The sequence below is a fragment of the Misgurnus anguillicaudatus genome, chromosome 2 (assembly GCF_027580225.2).
Source record: "Misgurnus anguillicaudatus chromosome 2, ASM2758022v2, whole genome shotgun sequence".
Lineage (NCBI taxonomy): Eukaryota > Metazoa > Chordata > Actinopteri > Cypriniformes > Cobitidae > Misgurnus > Misgurnus anguillicaudatus.
The window spans coordinates 4,537,316-4,561,439 of NC_073338.2; the positions used below are offsets into that span (position 1 = coordinate 4,537,316).

At 38.1% G+C, this 24,124-nt stretch overlaps 1 protein-coding gene across 8 annotated transcripts; it reads right to left on the reverse strand.

Annotated features, from left to right (window-relative positions):
• Positions 1 to 1,144: 1,144 nt before the first annotated feature.
• On the reverse strand, positions 1,145 to 15,411 carry gpaa1 (glycosylphosphatidylinositol anchor attachment 1). Of its 8 annotated transcripts, none has more exons than XM_055201200.2 (15): positions 15,296 to 15,411; positions 15,096 to 15,166; positions 14,824 to 14,872; positions 14,600 to 14,699; positions 14,282 to 14,461; positions 13,796 to 13,907; positions 13,333 to 13,480; positions 12,433 to 12,534; positions 9,598 to 9,794; positions 9,320 to 9,516; positions 5,716 to 5,869; positions 5,441 to 5,512; positions 2,611 to 2,807; positions 2,042 to 2,212; positions 1,145 to 1,938 (listed from the first exon to the last, which is right to left on the reverse strand). In XM_055201200.2, exons 4-15 carry the CDS (start codon positions 14,671 to 14,673, stop codon positions 1,695 to 1,697), a joined length of 1,848 nt encoding a protein of 615 aa, XP_055057175.1. In that variant the 5' UTR covers positions 14,674 to 14,699; positions 14,824 to 14,872; positions 15,096 to 15,166; positions 15,296 to 15,411; the 3' UTR covers positions 1,145 to 1,694. The 8 variants fall into 8 exon arrangements, with proteins under 8 accessions (XP_055057175.1, XP_055057172.1, XP_055057179.1 ...); XM_055201197.2 differs by having other exon boundaries at positions 14,600 to 14,719; positions 15,296 to 15,410; XM_055201204.2 differs by having other exon boundaries at positions 15,239 to 15,338.
• Between the last annotated feature and the right edge of the window lie 8,713 nt (positions 15,412 to 24,124).

The following is a 24,124-nucleotide window of genomic DNA, read 5'->3' on the forward strand; positions in this document are numbered from 1 at the left end:
TCTTCAAGTTGTCTAATAAGAGTCTTACTTAGATCTTAAAATACCTTGGACATTTTATCACATGAACGCATGAAAGACGATGAGGATATTGAAAGACAACGGAATATGATGTATATGCAGGCTAATATACTTTTACGTAAGTTTAGTTTCTGTTCAGATGAGGTGAAGGTGTCTCTTTTTAAAGCATTTTGCACTACACTTTATACTGCTCACCTGTGGTTTAACTATAGAACATCAAGTTTACAGAACCTACAGGTAGCCTATAATGATGCAATGATAATTTTACTAAAGAGACTTAGATGGTATAGTGCAAGTGAAATGTTTGTGCTAGAATAATCACTTTTAAAGCAATGTTACAAAATCCTATGTATAGATTTAACTGTCGGCTAAATAATTCAAAATGAGATTATTGTGGGTCTATCGAATATAAGTGTGAGTACTACACGATATCAGTCTAAGCTGTGAAGACATTGGTATTGTTGTATTTTGTAACTTTTTATTGTGTGTGGTAGATGTTTGGGTTGTTTATTTTGTTTTAATGTCTTGTCTGTAGTATTCTTTTGTTTTATCTGGACCTCGAGTCTGTAATAAAGATTGATTGATTGGCCCGTTTTCCAGTGGCTTTTTGCATTCATGAGGTTTACTAAGGAGGAGAAAACAATTGTGTTTGAGGCTCATTACCATTTACAGAACTCTTATGATTTTTCTATGCCTAGGTTAATACAGTTTTACATTTTACAGCACTTTTAAGTTAAGATGTTTAAGCAGCTTTTATAAACATGCCTTTAGGCATTACTGATCTTGAGACAAATCAATGACACTGGTATATTTTAAGAACTGTGCAAGTTATTTTCATTTGAGACAGCTCAAACATCTTTTAATCTAGGACTAGCCTTAAGCTTTGTTTCTGAAACTGAAGGGTAGATTTATGGACCCTTGACTAGACTATTGTAGTTATCCTCTTCACCAAAATAAGAGGTGATTTAGAAATAGAGAGCAACCATTCCTATCACTCCTAATATTAAAAGATCTTCTCGATGCTATAGAAGAACCAATTTTGGCTAAATGCTTTTTTAAGCACCTTCATTTATAAGTGCTGTTGGTCACTTAGTTTTAATTATGCAAAAGACAAATTAACCAGGAGGACCAAAAACTGCATCATTTATTATTATGATGTAAATAAAGACAAACTTGCATGACATAAACATGTTATTAATTCAATAAAAGAAAGATGTAATGCACAGGAGAGAATGGTTGTGGTCAAGGTTGAATTAAAACAATCTCAAACATTTTTTAGATGATGCATAAGTTACACGAGAAATATTACCTACCGCACAGAAGAACATAAACTTTATTTATTTTTCAAATCCAATTGTTTACATTTCTGCTTTATTAGGCATACTATCATTCGCATAAACCTATGTATGCCTAATACATTAAATATCTGTTCAAACTGTACCAACCGAACCCCTGAACAAACTGCCAATCCATTCTGACATACAGAGCAAACATTCACCTACAAACTCCTTTTATTTGGACTTGCATTAGACCTGAGATCCCTCTCCTTGTTTCTGCCAACCTCTGAATGCAGATAATGTCCATGTCTGAACAATAAATCTTCATGGTTGGCACACAGTAGGATGAGTTTCAAGACCAGCTGACCCTCGCCAGCTTGGACGGACATGTGGATGTGGTTACTTCCAGAAAAGAATATTCCAGAACATCAGCCAGCACGGGTAAATGAAAAGGGCTAACAGTGGGTAGACGAGCGATCCGTAGAGAGTGTGATCAAGAATGCCCTGAGAGATGACCGACAGGTAGAGCATCCAGCCCTCGCTCATGTTGACAGGCGCTTCTATGAGCTCTTGGTAGAGAAAGACACAGTAGAGGATTGTGAAGCCAGGACTGAGCAGTATCACGGCCAGTGCGCTTAAAGCTCTAAGAGAGACAGAAACATGTAGTTGATTAAAAACTTTGGCTGTGACACTATGAACAAGTAAGATCTAAAGTGTGCTTTTTGGTGCGAGTGTTCGCTTTTTACTTTGGCATGTGTGGTGTGATGCAGGCTGCGATTGGCACCAGCGTGACGGCCAAGATGAAGCCCAGAGAAAAGTTGATGAGCGCCGTGCAGCCCAAAAGCACGGCCAGATAGAGCAAAGCGATCAGTTTCAGCACCCTCCAGCCCTGCTCTGTGCCCTCTCCGGATAACAACCTGTCACAGACAGACAAATAACACATCATCCATAACATGCTAAATACATTACATTACTGCTCCATACTGAAATCTATTAAGACTTCATATGTGTCATCCTAACCAAGTGTGCCGCACAAGCCCTGAAAAGTGAAGCCAAAAAGTCTCGTTCGCCCCCCAGTGACTGGTCCCAGTATAGGTCATAAACCTATATATATACATTTTTGGTGCGCTCAAAAACCTAGAGTAACTGTCATGAAACCTCAAAAGTGACCAATGTTTAATAAGGTGCAAGTGTGCCTACTCTAAAACAAACAAAAAAAACCTACTTGATATTGGGTGAAGTCACCTATGTTGCCTTAAAATGCTGCCTATGTAGGGGGTCATTGAGTTTTGAAACAGCAAGTGTTTGTGAGTACCGTTGCGTGTTGTGTGGCAGCGCAAGTCCTGCGGTATAGATGGCGATGGCATTGAGCACCACAGCTTCAGTTTCAGAGACGGGGAAATGCTCCACGGCCATTTCTTGCAGCTGAACAGGAAGCAGATAGAGCGCCACACCTGTCAGGTGACTGATAACTACTGGAGTCAACAGCGACAAAACCCCGGGACTGGATGACTTCAGAAAGAAAACAGATGTTACGCAATAATGACGTAGCATTCATTGATACATTGATTAAATATTTTATTTTAAAAGAAAGAGAGATTTAAAGATGTTTTCCTGTTCTGAAATATTTTTCCAAGTGAAGCATAAAATTACAAAATGGGACATTAATCGAGACAATCTGCATTCTGTAAAAAATGAGACCTGAAAGTAAACTCAGTAAATTATGGAGGACTACTACATTAACAGAAGGTCGCAGACCAGACGAATACTGCAGCATTGCGCCACATCTTTAAATTCACACACATACATGTACACACATTGGCAGAGTCGTTCTGTGACGGTGCTCAAAATCTTGCCACTGCATTCAGATAGCATTAAATTCATGATATTTGTCCCAAATCGACATTAAATGTACAAACTGACTTCACCCTAGGTTGCAAAATACATTGATCTGTTTGTGATTAACAAGAAAACAGCACATTTAAGGGATAGATTATCCAAAAATAAAATTTCTGTCATCATTTTCTCATCCTAATGTTGTTCTAAATCTGTATGAATGAATTTTTTCTGATGAACACAAAAGAAGATATTCCGATAAATGATGGCAAGCACACAGTAGACCGTACCCATTGACTTCTATAGTAGAAAACAAATAGGATGGAATTAAATGGTTACAATAATCTGTGTGCTTACCATCATCTATTAAAATATCTTCATTATTTATCACAATACTTCCATATTTGTTTATTTACCTACTATGGAAGTCAATGGTTACAATCAACTGTGTGTGCTCACCATCACTTTATCAAAATATCTTTGTTTGTGTTCATCAAAATAAAAAAACTCACCCTCATGTTGTTGTAAGCCTGTAAGAGTAAATGATGACCGAATTTTCATTTTTGGGTGAACTTTCCCTCTAATACACCAAACACAATTACGCTGCTCAATACGGCTTGGGCGTCGTGATGTCATTACTTGGCATGGCGGCCATGTTGATTTTGCCTCCTTTACTGTTACTCGTACTACTGCGCCCTGTTTATAGACATACTTCCTCTCAGTTGTGTGTCTTAATTAGATTAATTTGGCGTTATTATCTCGACCATGGTAAACCGTTGCTGTATTAATAATAAAGTAATACTTTACATTAAAAATGACAGATAAGGACAACACTTCATTATGTTTTATTCTATGTAGGAAACCAAACATTAACCTCAACCCCTTAGTAATGTGTATACATGACATGTAAATCACATTTATATATACGACAGTAAAGTATTACATCCACTGATCTATATAAATGTCTGGATTGCGCATGACGTCACAACTGTGAAGCCACCGCGCCGCCATGTTGGTATACCCAAACATTCCATAAATTCAATGGACGCGATCAGATTTTAATGATAAAACATCACTTTACAAGTCTTCGTTTTTATATCTGAAGTTACCCTGTACATTATTACAACACAAACGTCCTAAGCATGTACATAGTTATTTACTGAAAGTTGTACATTTTAGTTTTTAATCAGTTATTACGTTCATCTTCATTACAGTATCAGATCAGCAGACTGACCGCAGCATTTAGTATTAATGACAAACGTGCTCATTCTTAAATCTATATAAATAATCATACTTTGTACTGTATTTTCATGCAATAATTTGCTGGTATTATGTCATCTAAACTTACAAGTTACCTAAACTTATTTAGAGAAATAAAGCTGACCGTGTAGCTGAATAAAAAAAAAAAACTTTATTTATACCCGTGTCATTAACAGAACGCAGCAGACACACTCACCTTAACGGTTTTTTATAAATCCATTTTCCTGCCCGATTAAAACATAAACATTGAAAATAACACCAGAATTAACAGTTAATTTACGTACGCATATCCTAAAAATATTCTTGCGTGACTGATACGCTGTAAAGCGGGTGAATTTAAAACATGATTTTGAATGGAAGTCAATGACGCTGTCTGCCGGTTGGGTATACCAAGATGGCGGATCGAACTCTGCGCTGGCTTCACCTCACGCTGTTACGTTAAGCGTTCTATGCGCAATCCAGTCATTTATATAGATCAGTGATTACATCTGTATATTAGTTTATATAGCTTAAGTCAACATTAAAAATAAGGGAAATGTCCTGGTTTACTCACTCAAAATACAGGAAAATTTCAACATTTATCTTTCTGTTGCTATCCCTCTGCTGACAGCAAAAATTCGTACTACAAAACTGCTGCATTTACTAAGCGAGTTGTGTAGCTAGGTCATGCGTGACATGAAATCCTGCTTTTACAACAACCACGCTGTTATTTTAAAAAAGCTCTTTATTCACTCTTTTTTCACATGAATCCATACAGTTAATAGTTGCGATTTTGTCCACTTACCGGTCCCTGGCTTCCCTATTTAACATATCTCAGTAAATTCCACATCCTTTCTGGGATTTTAACATCTTAAATGTTAAATGAAAAAAGTATAAGATAGTATAAGTTAAAACTGGCCAATCTTGCATCAGGGGTGGTGTTCGACCCCCAAAAGTCATCCATTTCTAGTCCCCTCATGAATTTTTCATCTCATATGCATGTACATGAGACGCAATCTTGATCTATTTGGGTGTAAAACTTAGTGCGCCTTAAATAACACAATACTTACCCGTTCCACCTCACCAACTCCATCTACCTCTGCCGGGTCAGCGGTCCCCAGATGAACCCAGAGATCCAGCGCCTGCAGTGAAGTTAAGTACTCGACACACAATTATAGCATCACATTCTGAACTATGCAATGAGTAATACCTTATCAGTCCCAGAAGTTTAGTTAATAATTGTGATGGTTTTATCATCATCCAATCTACAGACACATTCTTAGTACCATAAAGAGAAATTAGAATACCAAAAACAAAAAATCATGAGACAGGCATCTGTGGATACTCGCAGCAGTAAGATGACAGCCAGGAGGCCAAACGCTGGCATATAGTAGCCGATGGAGACGAAACGTGAGAGAGAAGGCATGAGATAAAAGAAATATGACTGATGAAGACGTTCCAGAAGATTGTTCAGCTTTCGGATCATTCCCTCCAGCAACCTGTCCAACAAGGAAATTAAACAAAGAGAAAAGACAAATAATGAGTTCAAGTACAGGTTAAAAAAAACTCTCAAATTCTTTTTGTACAGGTTGACCAGTATTCATATGATGTTGTCTATTAGATGAGTTATTTTACATTTAATTTATACATTTTAAACAACACAAACAATTTTAAGCAATGTTATACATTTTTACACTACAGCGAGATCAGGAGGGAGATCAATGTCCACTTCTCAACACCCTCTCACTTCATCTCACTCCTACAGGTTTACAAGTGTCCGTTCAATAAATGAGCAACGCCTGGTTGTTCCCCCACAACAAGGCACCAAATCACTTACAAAAACATTTATCCACTCTGTGCATAAGGTTTGACTTGATACCATAGTCCATAACTGAATTCTGTGGAAAAATATCTACCTCTATCCGCAAGTTTCCTACGCCCCATGAGGCCTTGCATCAAAAGTGGGTGTGTCGTCTGCATCGAAGTAAACAAGCGGAACGTGCCATGTATTCATTCGAGATTTAGCCATCCAAATACAACTTCAACAACTTAAAAAGGGAGACATAACAATACCTTTACCCTTCGCGGTAGACGTTTGGGACTTATCACGTACGGTAGCATTTTTAGCTATGTTTTAGATTCAGTAGCATGTGATGGCAATGCAATATGAAAAGCTAGAGGCGGTTCAGTATCTACACAGTGATAAAGTCGATCGGGTGTTATTCCAGGATGTCAGCATCGAGCTTATGTACGTTACTTAAAAGCAGACATTGAGCGGAAACAGAGCTTGGGTGCTAGCATCTGTGACAGGTGAAGTACAGACAGCGTTGTTCATGTATTGCAGGGCCAGGACGCTCTTGTAGTTATGCAATAGCACTTTTGTGAAAGGTCATTACAAAATTGACAATTAAGGGCATGAAAATGGTTTATTGTATTAAGATATTATTAACTAATAAAAGTACTAAACTGTGTACGTGGGTCAATCGTGTTTCGCAAATGTTGCTTCACAGTAGCCTTTAATTAAGATCTATAGGTATAAGATTGTTGGATGATAAAAATGTAATTTAATTCAGTTTAGTTTGCAAATGCCGTTTGTTTGAAAACAGTTCAAACATCAACAAAAAGTGACGTCGCACAGATTCGCTTAGAGCGCCTTTAAACAGTGTTATATAAAGTGTTGCAAGACTCGTACTCGCTCCTCCCGCGGTAGTAACTCCTCCTTCTTCATTTTTTCGTACTTTATCGGAAAGATTCGGTAAAGCTAATCTTTCTTTTCTAAATCTGATTAAACTAAAGACTCTTTGGAGATATAAAGAATGTAATACTACTCTATAGGTACTCCAGATTAACATAAAAATGCATAAACAGCGTGTGTTACGTGAGCTTTAGATTCCGTCAATGAAGCACTGTCATCACAAACACATGGGAGCAGACGTTATTGAATGCGTTTGTCTTACGCTATTGCTTAAATTGGTTGATGCTGGACAGGGGTTTTCCAGCTTCACACTGGCTGTGGATATACTAACCGTTGGACATTTTTATTGCGGTTAACCAATAAACCAGTAACCGTAACATCTCTAGTAAACAATGATCTGAAAAACACTTAGACTGTCTAATTAGCACAACAACAAAAATCCCATTGCTTTGCTACTTCCGCCACCTTACCGGAAGCTGTACCCACATTCTTATTTTACAGAAGGGCCCCATGGAAACTTGTGGGTATCTCTAAATATTTTCTCTATTGAGAGTGCCCAGTTAAAGGCTCTAAAAAGCATGAAATAGACTAATATTATTTTATAATACTACACTTTTCCCTGTTTGCTGCGCTTGGCATCTCAGCTGAGGATATTTCGAAGTGAAGCACTCTTGGCTGTAAGTTTTTCTGGTGCCATTAGCCTTCAGTATTGTCATGATGACCTGAGCATAGATTATTTGTTAAAGTTATGTGCTCACAACTAATTTTCCAATTTAGAACAAAGCACACATCAAATAGGGGTGTCACAATTCTCCAAATCCTTGATTCAAATCCTCCAAATCCTTTCGATTTAAAGACAAAAAAATGCTATGCCATTCTTATTTATTATTATAGTCTCGCATTAACATTGCATGCTTTTCCTCACATGGCGGTTTTTTGCGGTATTAATTATGATGTGTTTTTGTCGATCGGATCACAAGTGGACGAGAGAGACACATGACGTTTACACCTGGTATTTAAATCCGTCTCTTTTGTCCACTTTCGACCGCTTCTGTGCTGAATACTGTGAGGGGGTGGTCTGTGAGACTGTGGGCTAGTCTCTCTGCTGTCATTCAAACCCGAGCGGGAGTAATTATGAGTTTATATGGACGCAAACTAATATTATGTCGGAGTGCACTGCTTGTTTAGCAAGTAAACATGCTGCACAGTGTTTTGTACATGAGTATGTAAGAGCTTTCTTTGAATTTTCGCGCAATTGATGAAATAGGATCGCTCAACTTTCACACGCTTTCAAAACGAAACTACGGAGATCAGCCGCTTGGTTTTATCAATGAAAGGCTAAAAATAGCGCTATTCACCGTATGTTCACGGCAGAAGTCAAAAAAGACGTAAAACTTGTGTTTAATATCTCAGATTAGATAAATGGGCGGAGAGAAGGCGGTCGCGTGTGGCTGTTCGAACGCATTCAACCACATGTGCGTTCCGCAACTCCAAAGCGATCCGATCGAAAGTGGTTTCGACCACCTCTGGATGCGGTTGAAAGTGGTCGAAAGTGGACGAGCTCAAAACGTTTTGAACACCGTTTACACCTGGCATTAATGTCGTCCACTTGTGATCCGATCGACGAGAACACATGTTAATGCCAAGTGTAAACAGCCTTGGACTCCTAGCATCTGAAATAAATCCAGCGCGTCATAAGCAGCTGCACTTCTCTCTGTCTCATGTGCACGCACTCTCGTATCTGTCCGAAGTATAAACATAAGCTAAAGTAGTAATCCATACGTATTTGTTCAGTTTTATGTGTTTCATGCGAGCTGAAGCAAACTATCCCTTTTGTATAAAATATAACCTGCTGCATCTTGGCAGCTCTCTCGCGTACGTGCAGAGAGCTGCGCTCTGTCCGAAGTCAGATCAGATAGTAATCCTGTTTATGATATGCATTTCAAGGAGTTGTAGCAATACATCCCTCGTGTTTAAAATATAAATCGCGTTCCCCTGAACCAATGTTTTTAAAGGCACCCCTGAGAGTTTTCCCCCACTTGGCAAGCCGACCGGATGTGACATGGGGGCATGGCAGCATCGACGATCCCATTTTTTAATTCGAAGTTCGAGGTTGTGACTTAATTTCGATCGATTAGCGTCAAATACGTCTGGTGCTTACGTAACAGCCAGGGAAATTCCACTGGAAAAAATTAGGAATGTAAAGGAACAGTTCTTAAATTTCAGGTATTGCTGTGGGCAATACTACACCTACCGGCCAATGGTGGTGACGTCTGTCTTGTAGTGTCTAAAACTGTTGATGCCTCGTATAGAAGCGGCTTCAATGTGATAGCGAAGAAAGAGGCCGTGATCACCCCACGCGCGTCCGCTTGCCTGTTTCAACACCATCAGCATCATGGTCTGAGCTGCATGGGTGTAGCCCTCCGTCGTGTCCCAATCGTTCCTCTGGAGCTGAGAGAAAATTAACAGCAATCATGAAATGCTTAGCAAGAGCTCTGCAATCTTAAATCAATGCCTGTCTAAGACCCCTACCTTTCCTTGAATGGTGCACATAACACTTAACTTCTGGCAGAAGGCATGGAAGAGGTTGGCCAGGTCCAGGTTAGGGAGCTGACCATTGAGCCCTTCTAAAATCAAGTCCAGGCTGGTGATGACATCACTGCTAAGCTCCAATGAGAGCGCAGCTTGAATCGATCCCGCCCGACCCTGCAGTGGTGAGTACTCCATTCCTGAATAAAAGTGAGAAAACCCACATTGGAAATTTTTGGGTTCAAAAATCAAAATCTACTTCAAACCTGCAAAAAATGGTTAGCTTTTTTACAGAAAAAGGTCATACTTAGGATTCTGCGCAATTATTACATTTAAACATTAAACATTTGAACCAGGGAATCTCAAAAAAATTTTGTCAGTCGATCCCCCTTGACTTAAATTATTTACTTGAAGTTCCTCCCTGTGATTTTAAAGGAGGCATTTGACCCAAGTTTTTCGAGTGTTTGAAGATGTCTGTAGTATTGTTGTTTACGCCATGGCGAGTAGACGCTGTGTGTTTCATTGCGCAAGGCAAACTACTTTGTTTGGCATTCCAATAGAGTAAACATTAAAGCATCAGTCCATTTTCTTTAAAAAAATCCAGGTAATTTATTCACCACCATGTCATCCAAAATGTTGATGTCTTTCTTTGTTCAATCAATAAGAAATTATGGTTTTTGAGGAAAACATTGCAGTATTTTTTATTTTAATGGACTATAATGGACCCCAACAGGTAAAAGTTTAAAATTGCAGTTTCAACAGAGTTTCAAAGGACTCTAAACGATCTCAAACGAGGCATAAGGGTCTTATCTAGCGAAACGATTGTCATTTTTGACAAGAAAAATTAAAAATATGCACTTTTAAACCACAACTTCTCCAGCCCTGTGAAGCGCCAGCGCGACCTCACGTAATTGCGTAATGCAGTGGAAAGGTCACGTGTTACATATATGAAACGCACATTTGCAGACCATTTTAAACAATAAACTGACACAAAGACATTAATTAGTATAATTTCACATACAACAATGTCAGAGCGGTCCTCTTTCCAGTTTGTAAACACTGGGGCGTAATTTTGCATATGTCATCTGTGACCTCTTGATGTGACGACGCATGACGTGAGGTCGCGCCCGCGCGCCACAGGACCGGAGATGGACGAGAATTTGTAGTTTAAAAGTGCATTTTTTTTATTTTTCTTGTCAAAAATGACAATCTTTTCGCTAGATAAGACCCTTATGCCTCGTTTGGGATCATTTATAGTCCTTTGAAACTCCAATTTTCAAACTGTTACATGTTGGGGTCCATTAAAGTCCATTAAAATGAGAAAAATCATGGAATGTTTTCCTCAAAAAACATAATTTCTTCTTGACTGGACAAAGAAAGACATCAACATTTTGGATGATATGGTGGTGAGTAAATTATCTGGATTTTTTTAAGAAAATTGACTACTTACAACACTGTTTTAGAACAGTACAGCCCAAATGATCGATTGTGAGCTGCACATTTTACAAAAGGATTACTTTCTAAACATGGGGGAGTATAAGGCTGGTTGTACATAAAGGCTTTGTCTAAAAAGTGGAGCAATTCCAACTTTGCATCTACACTCTGGGTCAGACTCAGGCTCGTATTGACAGCGAGTGAAGATGATAGTATCTCCTGGCTTTCACTATTGTTTTGGGAGCTCATCTTTCAAAACATGGTAAGGAGCGTTACATTGCCGTTTACGTTATTGAAGTTCAGATTTTTCAACTCGCGTGTTTCTCACGGCAGTGCTCAATTCACGCGGAACGCGCCATGCCATTCGTGCCGCATAATGCCTAATCGCGTCTTTGCATTGAATTAACATGTTAAATTACCCGCGCTTGCCGCATCTACCGCGGCTGGTGTAAACGCAGCATCAGAGCGATGAGCTTTGTACAATACGACCTGTTACAGAAGAGTGGGACTTAGAGGTGCTACAAAAATGTACGATATGTGGAATATAATGTGTTTTTTAACCATAAACCACGCGAACACATTGTATTACACCAAATACACAAAGTAATGTTTTTTCTAGCCAGGAAATATGGGCCCTTTAAGTAACATTTTTATTATTTAATAGTACATTTGCATGTTTAACTTCAAAAACATTTATTTCATCTGTTTTAAGGTTTATATAAGTAGTTTTAATTATTGTTATTATAATCTGTAATATTAAAATGCTCAAAGTCTGTGTGAAACGCCCCTTTAATATCAAGTGCTATTTCTTGAGAGAAAAATAGGTACAATCAAGATTGGTAAATCAGTTTTGGCTTTCATTGAAGCACACATTCAATACACGCATACATTAAATCTATCATTAGGTTTTGGATTCACTGTCAGCTGAACTGTACTAAAGACAAAAAAATCCTCATGTTAAACTAGGGTGACCATACGTGTCATTCTTCCCGGACGCATCCTGGCCAGGATTTCATTGTGTCTTCCGGAAGCCGTATTTGTTTATTGCATACGCCATTCAGTTAAAAAACATAAGACATACAATCGTAGTTTCATTTTTACCTTAAAATGTAACTGTTGCTTTTCTGTTATAATAATAATAATAATAATAATCCTCTATGATGTATGCGGTCGACAAATACGACTTCCGGAAGAAGAACCCGAAATCCTGGCCAGGACGCGTCCGGGAAGAATGACACATATGGTCACCCTAGTTAAACTACTATGTTGTATTTTCAAAAATAATGTTAAACTCATCATTTAATATAACAACATCATTAAAATAGATAAATGTAAAAGGCTGCATATACTGGGGGAAAAATATGTGCATTTGCACTGAATCTGTGAATCTGAATCAGTACTTACCCGTGATGTTCGTATGATGGTAGCCCTCCAGCCACGCCTGCATGCCAATCAGATCATGTTCATTTACTAAGAATATGATGTCTTTGGCCCAGTAAACCTGATCTTTGGAACAAAGTGGATGAAAAACAAGATCAGTCTCACTGCAGAACATCAGTATAACTGAACATAAGAGGAATTATATGGACGAATAAAAGACAAAGCCTTAAGCAGGCCTAAAAGCACTCAATATGGTGGTTGACATGAATTGACTCCATTGTCTTGCTGTGCTATTACTATCAACTAAAACCATTTTAAACAATATTTTCTTAATTGTTTCACACAGCTTGTGCAAGCAGTATGCATAACTTGGGTCTCTGCTACATAACAGAACTGCAGCTCTATACAGAAAACTAAATGATTTTTGGGTTACTATACTAATTCCTTAAACATGGCCATATGTGACCCTGCCTGTGAAAATCCTAGCTAAAGTCTTTTTTATTTACTGTTTTTTGATGAACCCACAGTGGTTGGCGCGATCTTCAAACTGTCATTGATAAAACAAAAGTGGCTTACATATACATTTTCAAAACAACACGTAGTTAATATTTTAAACTTGCTTGTCATGAAATCAAAACGCCATTAGGTGGGGGAATCATGTGAACATCCAGTGGACAGTTTACAAGGGACACAAACTCCAAAGTGTAGCTTAAAGAACCGAAATTCAGTCCGATTTATGGAACTGACATATTACAGCGATTGTAAAATTCAACAACATGAGACAGGTGTGTGTTGAAAACTAGAGTAACACAAAGAATTTACACAGACACAAATATTTTAAAAATATTGTTTCTGTTCTGTATTGTTACTTCTTGTGGTTAGTTATCATTTAAAATCGACATCTTAGTGCTTTTCTAGACTTACTTCTGAAATACTGTGCAAGACCCAGAAGAAGACCGACCGCCTGGTTATTGCTGTTGCCGGGACTACAGGGCGCACTGATTACCAGCGCCTCTGTCCTGGGAGCTCGGGGAGCCCGCAAGATCCCATACACATTTGTGCCTCGAACCATCTGAAAACATAAGAGGATGTTAAACATACTTTATTCAGTCTTGACACTTATATTCAAACTCTTAAAGTTTAATTTTTTTAATAGTTTTTAAAACATTTATGTCATCAAACCAGCTGCACTCAATACCAAAAGTATCTAGTGAGCAGTGTAAACTAATTCAGAAACAATTGACTCTTAAGTTGGTTACGGTCAACAGTTTAATGAATCACTGAATCCATCAGATTTATCATGGATAAATTATCATCTCTCATTTGCATATTGAATCTTAAATGATAAACTGTACGCGTGTCATTTAAAAACAGTACAGTAACTTACATAGCGCTCTTTATTCTCATCTGGGAAGGGCAGAAGGCGGGAAAAACTTTGAGTAAACACTTCCAGTCCTCTAGCCTGCATCGTCTTAACTAACCAATCCACTGGCATACCACTAGAGAGAATGAAAGGGTTAGTGACCACAAAACATTAATGCATATAAACCTTTTAATAATATGTACTACACAACAGTTCAGCAATCATTCTTAAAGTTTACACATATATTTATTTGGATTGAAATGTTAAATGTACCCATTAACACAAAACAGTCCAAAGTAAGATGTTCAGTTGTATTATTGGAGTGAAAATGCAAAACTCTTTAAATAAGATATAGTTTATTTATTTTCATTTTTCTTTAAACTTTAAAGTAAAGCATGACCTGGACATGTTATTGTGAGGTTCTTTAAATACAATAATAAAAGTAAGAATATTTAATTGAAAACATTTCATATGAAAATAAATGTAACATGCTCAGATTGTGAGACTCACTCAGCCTTTCGTTTGTGTGCATCAAACTCCCTAGCAGTGGACAGGGCTCTTTCACCGGCGGGGAACCGTTCCTCTACCATAGTAGAACCCATGGCGTTTTCTGACATGTATGTCCTTAGTGTGAAGGGCTCAAATGCCAGACCCATGAACCAAATGATGGCTGCTATGTAGCACACCATACTGAGTAAAGGATTGAACAGAGAACAGAAAGAGATTGCTGATGAGGTTGTATTGCGTAAATTAATGAAAAAGAATAAATGAATTAAGACGACTTCATTAACTTTCGGTTATATCATAGTAATTTAAGTTAACACTTACCATATGGGCGTGTTGAGGCGGGTCAAGAGATTGATCAGGGCCTTTCTGCGGTTGGGGTCAGACAACAGTCCCATTGTGATAATCTACTGCTCCACTCCAACTGTGACGAGGCTAATGTTACTACACATTCAAAAAAGTAAAATATTGCATATATCAGTTTATGTAAAGCCACGTGAAAGACTAAAATCAATGTGAAATTTATTTATAATTTTGATGCTTGTTACCTTATAATTAAATTGAGACTGCAGCCTGGATTTCACAGACGGGACAAATCTGTTTTTATACATGCACATGAATACATAAACAAATGTTACACCTCAACCTAATTTTGAAATTAGATCTAGATTACTATAAAGCGTTACAAAGCGACAATTAAATAAAGGAAAATCAATGAAAGGAAACTGCATGACAGCAAGCAGGCGTTTTCTACAGGAAGTCCAATCAGTAAACAGAATAAATAACACTGAAAGATTAAGATATTTAACAGATTTCTTACCAGAAATATCAATGTGATTTATTCAGCATTAATAATGATCTGCTGTATTACTCCATACTCCAGCTCGTCTCCTTCAACGGAGAATAAACACATTAACGTTAACACAGAGAAAAAAATTGAGGCACCTATTGAGAGAAACATACAAAAGTCTAATTACGTGAACCGCTGTTTAAAAATAACAAAATATGATCAGTACATACAGCACGAAAGGCTAAGGTTTGCAGCTCCACCTGCAGCACATTCGTTTATTCACATTCACTTGTTCCGTGTTTCTGGTAGGAAATAATATGCTGCGGACAAACTTCCGCTTTGGGTCAATTCATTTTTCCCATATATTTTGTCGCAAAATATAATATGTGTGTATATTAAAAATGAAACTTACACGTTTTGTACAGCAAGATGAACGGATGATGAACACAACGTTTATGAATTAAGTCTAAAAAAAATTATTTATTAGTAAACGAATAACAATTCATAAAAGTTGTGTTAAAGATTAACTTGTTGGACAAATGTGTAAGTGTCATAAACTTTTGTTAAACACAGAGCTTATTTTTTTGCGATAGTCCAAAAAGTCTATGGGAAAATAAATGGCCTTTTAGCAAAGAGAGAACTAGAGGCGAAACTCTGATGCGTTTTGGCAACAGCCACCGGGTGGCGCTTCAGTAGCGCGGCCGCCATTTTGGAATGAAAATTCTCACAGCCAATTCATTCTCAATTCATTCTCAGCGAATCTCACAGCCAAATCAGAAGCGCAATAGTAAGTTTTTTAAATTAAAATTCTGTTCACTTGCTACACCTACAATGAATGCTGTATTGTCTGTTATGTATTGTGTTGTAGTTATTATCAGTTGTGGAATCCAATCATTAAATAGATACACATTTGAGTTTTTTTTTTCTTGCTTTATTATGCAATTCTATTTTATGCTACTTTACACATTTACTATTAGTTACCAACTCCACTAGGTATGAAATATATTTTGTACATATTAATCCCCTGGATCCCGCTACAAACATTATACATTATAATCTTATAGAACGTGATGCATTGCTCTGTTTTTTTTCCCTATAATTTTGGACAGTGGCTGTGTTTTTTTTACTTAATCAATTTCGAGCAATTCTGATGTATATGTGTATGTATATGGAGCCAAAATATTATGTGTGGATGAGTTTATGTTGGTATGAATATATAGTGTGTGTTTTATATTGTGCTAGTGTAGATGGTAGATGATATATATATAAATACTTTTTTGGGGGGAGAGTGGAAGACTTGTCTAAATATCTGAAAATAAGCTGTAAAAACGGATTAATAATCACTGGTATGATCATTCATTTTGAATTTGATCTTTTAATGTACTTTTTTTACAAAGTAGCTGATATTGCCATCACTTCTAGTCAATCAATCAACAATCAATCAATCAACTAAATTTATTTCGGTCCTCACACATAATTTCCAAAACAAAGAAAATGTATACATACATATCAGCCGAAAAAGGTGCAGGCTGAAGCATATGCTTTTTTTGCCTACCCTTTATACATAATTATGCAATAAGCGAGTTTGTCCATTCAAAATTACCATACAGTTAAGTCTCTTATTTTGAACATCCTACACAATTTGGAAGTAAATTCTTATAAACTTTATACATGACCTGTGCAGTATAACTTAACTAGATCGACAAATTTTAAAGCTTGTAAATTTATAAATAATTTATTTGTTGGTTCATAATAGTCAGCACGTTTTACAATCCTTATTGCTTTCTTTTGTAACATATAAATTGGTTTTGTATTAGTTTTATAAGCATGTCCCCACACCACCACACAATAAGTAATGTATGGAACTATGAGAGAACAATACAATGTATATAATGTTTTCTCATTAAAATATGTTTTATTCTATTTAATATCGCAATGGATTTAGACATTTTTGTTTTTACATGGTTTAAATGTGGTTTCCAGCTTAATTTATGGTCTATTGTAACACCCAAAAATTTATATTCATATACTCTTTCTATTTCCGTCTTACAAATCATAATTTTAGCTTTGATATTACTTTGTTGATTGCTGAATATTATGAACTTTGTTTTAGTCAAATTCAATGAAAGTCGATTAACATCAAACCAACTTTTTAAAGCCATCAATTCAATTTCAACTGTTTTCAGGAGATGCTCCAAATTTTTCCCCGAACAGTATAAATTTGTGTCATCAGCAAACAATACCATTTTTGATTTTTTTAGACACTTTACAAAATATCATCTATATACAATACAAACAATTTGGGACCTAACACCGAACCTTGTGGAACACCACATGTAACTTTCATTAGATCAGATTTAATATTCTTTATTTGTACAAACTGGTATCTATCCTCAAGGTAACTGCTTAACCAAGAAAAGGCTTTTCCTCTTATACCATATCTCTCCAATTTCCTCATTAATAAACTGTGATCAATAGTGTCGAAAGCTTTTTTTAAATCTAGGAACACCCCCACAGTATATTCATTGTTATCCATAGAAGTGGAAATCTATAAATCTATAAAGACTTCTACTATTGAAATGTAGTATTGATAATGCCCCTTCCATATCCACATTTTTGTTAAATTGTTCTTCTGTGTAATACGCATAACAATTAATATTTACTGTATTGAAAAAATTATTTTCCGGGTCAATATCATTTTCATAGTCGACTCCTGAGTCGCTCTCGTTCCAAAATGGTAGATTCGTAGAGCTGCTGCTGGGCGCTGGTGTTGCAATGGAACGTTCTATTGGCTTTCACTTCTTGTCAATATAAGTTCTTTGCTTTTAGTGAGGAAACCAGTCCAAATGCGGCGTCCGAAACCGCCTACTTCCATACCATATAGTACGCGAAAAGCAGTAGACGAGGCGAGTAGTATGTCCGAATACATAGTATTCGAAAAACAGTATGCGAAAAGTACCCGGATGACCTACTACTTCCGGATAGATTTTGCAGTGTGCATACGATGGACTTTTGGCTGTTTTCGGGCTGGAATGACATGACGTGATGACGACGTATGTCACGTGATGTAGCAACATGGCGGATGTAGTATGTCCTAATCTCATTTATACTACCAGCCCTGCGTTCCAGTTCATTTTTTTATGACCTTCCCTCGCTAACTTGTTTCAGCAGTAGTGCCCACTACTGCTGAAACACTTGAAGTAGGTTCAAATGGATTGCTCTATAAGCCCTTGATCACATGGAAAGTGGAGACCGCCCCCTCCATTATTTGAACTGTGCAAAGCGTGAGCTGCTGAGTGACATCACAATCGTGTTGCATAGTGGGATATGGAGCTGCCTGAAGTGTGCATATGAAGTAGACTCGGTCAAAATGGGAAGCGAGGGTCTGTGCATATAAACTTCCCTCGTCCACTTGATGAAGTGGAACACACTTTAAAATGGGTACAGGGATTCCCCTGAGGGGAAGTGTTTAGGGAAGTTTGCGAGTGCGTGTCTAAAACTGGAGTGGAACGCAGCCAGGGATTCATACTATACAGTAACTACTGTTTTAACTAGTATGCGGTTTTGGACGCAGCCAAAGTCTGAATTTAAAAGTTGTTTAACCAACAATACCATTTTCATACCAGCTTTATATTGTAGCTTATATTTGTTATTCCAAATAATGAAACATTTTGCTTGAGCAGCATCCAGGCAAATCAAGCTTGTTTGTGAAATCTAGCCACTTTCATAGGCCGTTTATCAATTTTACAATTACATCTTAACAAAAGATCTATACGACCCATCATATCAACCTACATTGCAAAGTGGGCATAAATGGGCATGGTTTGTCAATGGGTTTCACTATGCTGCCTCTATGTGGCGCTATGACTGTATCTAAATATTGCTATGTTGATGTGTTCGGGTCAAGACCCTTATCAAGCGTGTGACGTCTGAGTCTGGTAGGACAACGCCTGAATTACAACAGCTTCCTGTTTCATGGTGAAACATCACACTTTGCGAGGCTGCCACAGATACACCCTTCAACGAAAAGTCAAGATCTTCGCAATATATCATTGCAAAATCCTTAAGATCATTCTGACGATTTGATTAAATCTCAATGTGCAGTAAATCACAATGTAAAACATGCATTTCCTGTTGCCTCTAGGTGGCGCTATGATTGTAGTGGAATATTGGCATTGAAATGTGTTCAGGCCAAAACCCTAATCAAACATGTGAAGCGTGGGTCACATTGGACATTGTAAGCCTGAGTTAGAACAACTTACTGTTTCATTGCGAAGACGCCGAAATTTGTCAGGTTGCCACAAACACACCCTCCAACAAAAAGTCAAGATCTCTGCAATTTAACATCGCAAAGGCCTTTAGATGAGAGTGACCAAATATGATTATGATCTGATCAAATCACAGCAAAAATTCAAAATGGCAGACTTCCCGTGGGGTTTAGAGCTTGTCTCCAAGATATTTTTTTCTAAGTCTTGAGGTGATAGATGACCCTACCAAATTTCATATATGTAAGTTTTTCGTAGTGGTAGCGCTGTTCCCTTGAAATTTTGCAGGTGGCGCTATCGAGTCATTTCTACACACCCACTTCTGACGCCTATACCACATGTACATTTTTGTCACTTCTGACGTGTGTGCAAAGTTTCATGAGTTTTCGAACATGTTTAGGCCCTCAAAAATGTGATTCATTTTTGAGAAAAAAAAGAAGAAACTGAACAAAAACAATAGTGCCTCGGTGCTCGGGCCCTAATAATGAAAGACTTCTGATTCGATCGACCAAAACACATCTTAATACCAGGTGTAAACAGCCCTGGTATACCAGTTATAAAGTGGCCCTGAACTTTTGTTCCAAAAGCAGCAAAACTCCCTCTCCGTCTATTCACTCTTCCCTGGTGTGTTTGCAATCACTGTAGTGGTAACTGGGAACCGGGAATTAGAGGTCGACCAATGTATGTTTTTCAGGCCCGGTGTCGATACCAATTATTACAGATCAAGTAGACGAATATCCGATATTTGGAATCTGTAGGAAACCCGCAAAGCTGTGCCGAAATCCAGGCCCTGATTATATTGAGGTGTTTTGCAACTTCAATGTAGTGGATTGTGATTTATTGCAACGTCTGACGCTGCCCTACCTTTGAGAGTGATGCATGAATACAAACAGCTCCAGTTAAGAAAAGCGTTTTTGGTGTAAGAGTGCAACTACAAAACTTTCAGGCCGCGTTGATTGGACAAACTCGTGATTCCCAACAAATCAGATGGGTCGTGGGTGGGCATTGCTCTAGGCAACTGACTTTAGTGCTCTGGTTTGTATTAATTTGATGGGTCAACTATAAACATTGTCTCTGTCTTCATTTAATCCAACGGCTGGGTTTGTCCCATTTGATTCAGCATTGGGTTAGGTTCTGTGTGCGTCTTCTACAGTCACTACACTGTTTGCACTTTAGGTTCTGAGTTTCCCACACAGTGAAAGTGTTGCTTCATGTAGTCACATATGTGAAAAATGATTTTATACCTCTGATATTGTTCTCTTTCACCCCATGACTAGAGATTTCATTCCATTACAATAATATCAAACAAACGCTTCATATGTAATGTCACACAGCTGGTGTCTTGATTTAATAAGCTGCTTCCTCCTTCATCTCTGATGAGATTATAAAACAGTTCTAATAAATCACAGATCCAGGGTTCCTCCTCGGGGCCCCATGCACTCATTCACCACATTGTTTACATTCAAAGATTTGTGACAACTTTCCCTGCATCCCTGAAGGTGATTATGTGGAGTGTGTGTGTGTGTGTGTGTGTGTGTCTGTGCGGGTGTGTATCCATGTGTGTATCCGTGTGGAAAAAAACAAGCCACGCTTTCTGACTAATATTTTATTTAATTCAGAGATACTTCACAATACTAAAGTCGCTTGCAACTTCCAGTGAATACCTCATTCATTTATACAATAGATTACAATGTGTTCAAAGCAGAAAACTACCGAGCCCCTAAGGTGACATTGGAGTAACGCGAAACTAGACTTTAAAAAAAAAATTCTGCACATGAAAGTTTTATGTGCTCACGTGAAACTTTCGCCTGCTCAAGCGAAACTTTCGCCTGCTCGTGCGAAACGTTCGCCTGCTCAGGCTGCTCACACGAAACGTTCATGTGCAGATTTTTTTTTTTAAGTTTAGTTTCGCGTGCACACGTGAAACTTTCGCTTTCATGTGCGCACGCAAAACTAAACGCGATAGTTTCACGTGTGCAAGGCAAGCGATACTCACGTGTGCACCCGTAGCTAAACTTTATTAAATTTTTGCCCCATGTCCACTTAGGGGCTCTGTAGAAAACCACTGATTCTAAGTAACATTTATTTTTCCTTTAGCTGGGTAAACTACTGATGACACCTTTGCAAATTCAAGATTTTAGGAAAAATTAAAATAGCTTGGATTCATTTTTAAAACCCACTTGTCCTCAAAAGGAGCTGAGGTCTGTTTACAGCATCTGGGGTTATAGGTGAAATTGTTTGATTTTTGAAGCTAAAATCTAAATAGCTGTTTGTCATGTTGTCTAGGTTGTAAAACAAAACTCTTGCTTATATCTGAATAACTTTGGTAGTAAATCCCTCTTTTAAAGTCATTGGCTGTTTCTCAATTCCAAGAACGCAAAGAACGGTCTTGCGTCCTCGTGGAGATCGGTCTTGCCAGGCGACCTTGGAAGAACGAACTCGGAAGTTTTGCCGCAATGACTTCTGGGGCGTTAAGCGATTTCAGCAAGTCTGCACTCGATGCATCCTCGATATCAAGAACACATCCGGGTATTTTCATGCGTCCTCTGTCCTTGCTTTCTTGAGAATTGGAATGAACTTCGACCGTTAATGATGACGTAGAGCGAGGACACGAGGACGCAAGATCGCTGAAGAACGCATATTGAGAAACAGCCATTGTTTCACTGCCAAGAGCAGAATCTCTGAGAGAGAAAATAAAAGAGGAGCTGAGAAGATAACACAAGTAACAAAGAAAGCAGTGTAAGGATTAAACACAGCAGCGAGAATACCATAGTAAACTCCATAGCAGCAGAGGAAATCCTTTAAAGAATGAGTTTAATTAAAACTACTGCTGAGCCACATTCAGTTAAATGTGTGTGTGCGCGTGCATGTGTGTGTCCAACCCAGTATCACGAAATTGCGTGGCTGTTTCGCGCATGGACCGGCGTGGCGGTGTCACGCTTTGCCGCGTTTGAGCGTGAGCATGTCGCGCTTTCTGTTTGTGTCGCTGTCACGTATTGGTTGCTCAGCTTTTTTGTCCTAGTTTCTTACCATTGTCGCTTCGGTTTAGGGTTAGATTTACATAAAATGACACCCTTACCTAAACAAACTCTAACCCCAACGTCAGGTGACAATTGGTTAAAGTTTAGAAAATATAAAAGAATAAGTATTGTATCTTTTTATTTTATAAACCAATACTTAAAGTGACAAATACTTAAAGTGACATATAACACAAGCACCAAATCTAACCCTAAGCCGAAGCGACAATGGTTTGAAAATAGGACAAAAAAGTTGAGTAACCAATACGTGACAGCGACACAAACAGAAAAGCGTGACATGCTCACGCTCAAACGCGGCAAAGCGTGACATTGTCGCGCTGGTCCATGCGTGGAGTGGTCACGCAATTTCGTGATGTAGGGTTGGTGTGTCACACAGAGAGGTCACAGGTCAAAGTTTAGTGGTGTGCCATAGTAGTTTACCTCAGATTCAGTTAAAGGGGGCATTTCACAAGACTTTAAGATTTAAAGGGGGGGTTCAATGGTATTTCAAGCATTCTGACTTCTTAACACAGTTATAGAGTTGTTTCCTCATGCTAAACGTAGGCAAAGTGTCAAAAAAGCATTTGGACGTGTTACAGAGTATTTCTGTGCCGAATGCACTTTGCCAGGGTTCGTACAAGTTTCGGAAAGTTTTTTTCGATTACGGGTCCAGCTGACGTTTCAGGGGTTTCTATATGTATCGCTTCTTTATATGGGCACTTCCCCCGGAAAACCCCGCCCACCCGTCAATCAGTGGGAGACACTAGAACTTACAAACATTCACATCACGCGACAGCTTTGTTTAATTTCAAGAAATCCAGTCTTATGAAAACAATGGCTATAGTTTATTATCTGGGGTAGCAGCGGAGTTTTGCGTGTGTGTTTGATTGATTTTCCCAACCGGATCATGAGTTGCATGCGGTAAGTAAGACTTCTGTCTTATGTTGGAAATAGGCGCATGCATATTATATAAATGACAGGAACATGTAGTGAATCATAAGTTAAAACAGTGTTGTATTGTGCATGACTCGTACTCGCTCCTCCCGCGGTATAACTCCTCCTTCTTCATTTTTCGTACATTATCGATAAGATTCGGTAAAGCTAATCTTTCTTTTCTAAATCTGTTTGAACTAACGACTCTTCAGAGATATAAAGGATGTAATACTACTCTATAGGTACTCCAGATTAACATCAGAAATGCAGAAACAGCGTGTTATGTGACCTTTAAACTTGGGTGTACCCAGACTACGTCTGTGAAGTTATACCTCAAAATACCACACAGATAATTTATTATAGCATGTTAAAATAGGTTTTTTGTATGTGTAAGATGTGCCGTTTTTGGGTGTGTCCTTTAAAATGCAAATGAGCTGATCTCTGCACTAAATGACTGGCTGGATTGTGCAGATTAAGGGGCGGTATTATTTTAATAAGATCCCCTTCTGACATCACACGGGGAGCCAAATTTGAATTACCTATTTTTTCACATGTTGCAGAGAGAATTTACCAAACTATGTTACTGGGTTGATCTTTTTCACATTTTCTAAGTTGATAGAAGCACTGGGGACCCAATCAGAATTTCATGATATGTCCCCTTTAAACACATCTGACAAGCCACACACATGCATCACTACAGTAGCCAAAAATAATGTGTGTGCATGCGTGTGTCTGTCTGTCTGTCTGTCTGTCCATGTGTGTGCGTGCATGTGTGTCTGTGTCAATGTCCCTTTGCACGAGTGCCGTTTCACTAACTGTTTTCCAGGCAGCATTAAGTTTAAGA